The following is a 3,363-nucleotide window of genomic DNA, read 5'->3' on the forward strand; positions in this document are numbered from 1 at the left end:
AAATTTAACACAAAATAACTCATTAATTGAACACATTAATTGACCACAAAAAAAGAAAAAAATAGAATGGATAATTAAGAATATTAAGAGACACATTTTATTCCACTTAAATAGGGGTTGTTAACAAATTACAAGAAAAAAATTTAAGATGCGAGCCATTTTTTTGTAAACACTTTGAAACTAAAGTTCAAATTTTTCACTATGGAGCCATATGAACCAAGAAACTCCAATTGTTTATCTCTATATAATTTCTTTGGTCTAACAATGATTTACCAAATTTTTCATGGATTACAATATTGATTTGAATTTTCCAATCCTAAATCATGAGGCAGAAGTTTTGATTGATTTAAACCAAATTCCAAGGATAGAAGAAGATGATCTTAGTCACGGCGATGAAGTTTTTGATCATCCTATTAATCATAATCCAGGTGAGAATCTTTTTCCATGTTTTTAAATTAGTTAATTTAAAAGTTTAAATAAACCAGAGATAATGCTTTTTGTATACGCATGAGTTTTTAGAGTTACAATAATTTTACAAGTGCTGTTCATCTTCTACATAGTTTTGTTAAATATTTTCTCTTACATACGGTAATTTTACAAGTGCTGTTTTTGTAATTTTAATTAGATTGAGTTACGTAGCATAACGGTGACTTTTTTAATTATTGCAGAAAACGATGATCAGTTTCAAGGTGATACGATTCTACCAAGCGGTAGAAGAAATGTTTCTAATCAAGAGAGATGGGCAATTTTCAGTGCTTTGCTAGCAAGAAGTGATAATGGTAATCTCAACAGATATCATACAAAAGAAGTTTCAGATCTTTTTTCAGTGCCTATACAAATCGTACGGAAGATTTGGCGAAGAGCAAAAGAAACAGCTAAAGATGGAAAAGTTGATGTATCTCATAGAAGAACTGGAAATTGTGGTCGTAAGAAAATTGCACTTGATGTGGATAAAGTTGCCACCATTCCATTACAGAAGCGCACAACTTTGAGAACGTTTGCCATAGCTATGGACATGAGTCTTGGAACATTACATAGGCGTAAGAAAGAAGGAGCTATTCGACGTCATACCAATCCGATCAAACCACATTTGAAGGAAGCAAATCTGAAAGGTAGACTAGAATTTTGCATTTCTATGCTCGATAAGAATACTCTACCTCATGAACCGAAGTTTGTTGATATGTACAATATTGTGCATATCGATGAAAAGTGGTTTTATATGACGAAGAAGACCGCGAAATATTATCTACTTCCGGTTGAAGACGATCCACATCGTACATGCCAAAGTAAGAATTTTATTGGGAAAGTAATGTTTCTAGCGGCGATGGCTCGTCCAAGATTTGATGAGGAAGGAAATGAGGTATTTTCTGGAAAAATTGGTATCTTTCCATTTGTTACTTTGGAAGCAGCTAAGAGGCGGAGTAAGAATAGAGATGCAGGAACTTTGGAACTAAAAGCATCAACTTCTGTTAAGAGGGAGGATATAAAGGCATGCTTGATTGAAAAAGTTCTTCCCAAAATTTATGAAAAGTGGCCAAGAGAAGATAGGGGAAAGACTATTTTTATCCAACAAGACAATGCGAGGACACATATCGCATGCTCGGATACAGATTTTCAAGAAGCAGCGTCAAGATATGGCTTTGACATACAGTTGAAGTCTCAACCACCGAACTCGCCAGATCTAAATATTTTAGATCTTGGATTTTTTAGTGCCATTCAATCGCTGCAACATAAAGCATGTCCAAAAACCATAAAAGATCTTGTTTGTGCGGTAGAAGAGTCATTTGAAAGGTATCCTACAAATCAGGTAAACCGTATCTTTTTGACTCTTCAATCTTGTATGCTAGAGATCATGAAAGTTGGAGGATCAAACAAGTACAAGATACCGCATATGAAGAAATCTACATTGGAAAGAAATGGTCTTCTTCCAAACAATTAAGTTGTGATGCTATGTTGCTGGAACAGGTGTTGAACATTCTCAGGTCGTCAAATTAGTAGAAATGGTCTTCTTTTGTCTATGTTTTTTTTCTGTTTGTGAACATTCTCAGATCGGATTTTATTGGTTGTAAACTCTTGATGATACCTCTGCAGTTCTAAGGATTTTATTACTTCAGCGACACTCTAAGGATTTTGTGTTCTTTTGTATACATGTATTGGGTTGTGATGAGTGAGAGAAGCTTATCCAAATATAGAAAAATACTCCACTAGTCCTCTACGTTCATAGCAAGTGGAACAATATCTAAAGAGAAAAAAACAAAAAACAAAAAAAAAATGAGAAAGAAAGAAGCATAGCCATCACACGAACCATACTTATTTGTATTGATGCATAACTACAAGTCTACACCAATAAAATCACAGTAAAAAATTTGAGAAATAAGTAGATTTCAACTACTGTGGACTTGAATTGAAAAGCTATCAGCTGTCTTGAGAAAAGCTATTGTGGAGTATTTGATGTTGATTTCCCCTGTTTCGATCCAATACAAAATCTTCAGCAATACAAAATAAAGCAAAGCAATTTATCAACGGACTAGTCACTTTTTCTGCAAAAAAAAATCAATAAGATTATCTACTGCATCAAACTGCATCACATGAAATTTTAATTATGATACAAACCTTAGAATATGCAGGGAGCAATATCTTCAGCATATCCAATTTAATTTCTTCCCATGACTTTTCCAGATGAGAGGCTACTTCGTCGTAATACGGTTCGTCCAGATCGAATTGATGAATGGTCCCATAAACTGCCTTTTGATCGATTTAAGTTTTTTTGCTATGCTTTCTTTTTGTTCTGGTATTTCGGTGGGAGGAGTTTCTTCTTTGTTGTCATGAAAATATTTGTTTAAATCAAATTTGTGAGGATTTGATTTGCTAATGGGTTGAACTTCTTTTGATTTGCTTTCTCTATTTTCCATTTTTTTGTCTCAGATTTTTTTTTTTAATGAAAAAATCAGTTTCTAAACCCATGAATTTGAAAGACGATAAGTTTTGCAAAAATGGAATAATGACACGATAAGTTTCACATAAAATTGTTTGACCAAAATTGTTTTAATACTTGCATAGAAATCTGAAAAAAATCTATATTTTGGAACAAAGAGAAAAGCTAAACAATTCTATATTTTGGAATTGAGGGAGTATATTATTTGGAAAACATAAATTTAAATGTATATACGCTTATTGAGTTTTCCTGGTCTAGTTATTATTTTAAAATTATTTTTTGGGCTGTTTAAACTATTTGTTATAATGGGGGCTGGATAATTTACATGGGCCTGTACAATAATAATGGTATACCTTACCAAAGATATGGTTTTTAGTGGGTTTACCGTATTTGATATGAACATATTTAATAGCCAATATATATATATA

At 32.6% G+C, this 3,363-nt stretch overlaps 1 protein-coding gene across 1 annotated transcript; it reads left to right on the top strand.

The window, feature by feature from the left end:
• Positions 284-1,939, top strand: LOC104753193. The gene is made up of 2 exons (XM_010475482.1): positions 284-428; positions 669-1,939. The coding sequence occupies exons 1-2, from the start codon at positions 284-286 to the stop codon at positions 1,937-1,939; spliced, it is 1,416 nt and encodes a 471-aa protein (XP_010473784.1).

This window comes from Camelina sativa, chromosome 16, assembly GCF_000633955.1.
Source record: "Camelina sativa cultivar DH55 chromosome 16, Cs, whole genome shotgun sequence".
Lineage (NCBI taxonomy): Eukaryota > Viridiplantae > Streptophyta > Magnoliopsida > Brassicales > Brassicaceae > Camelina > Camelina sativa.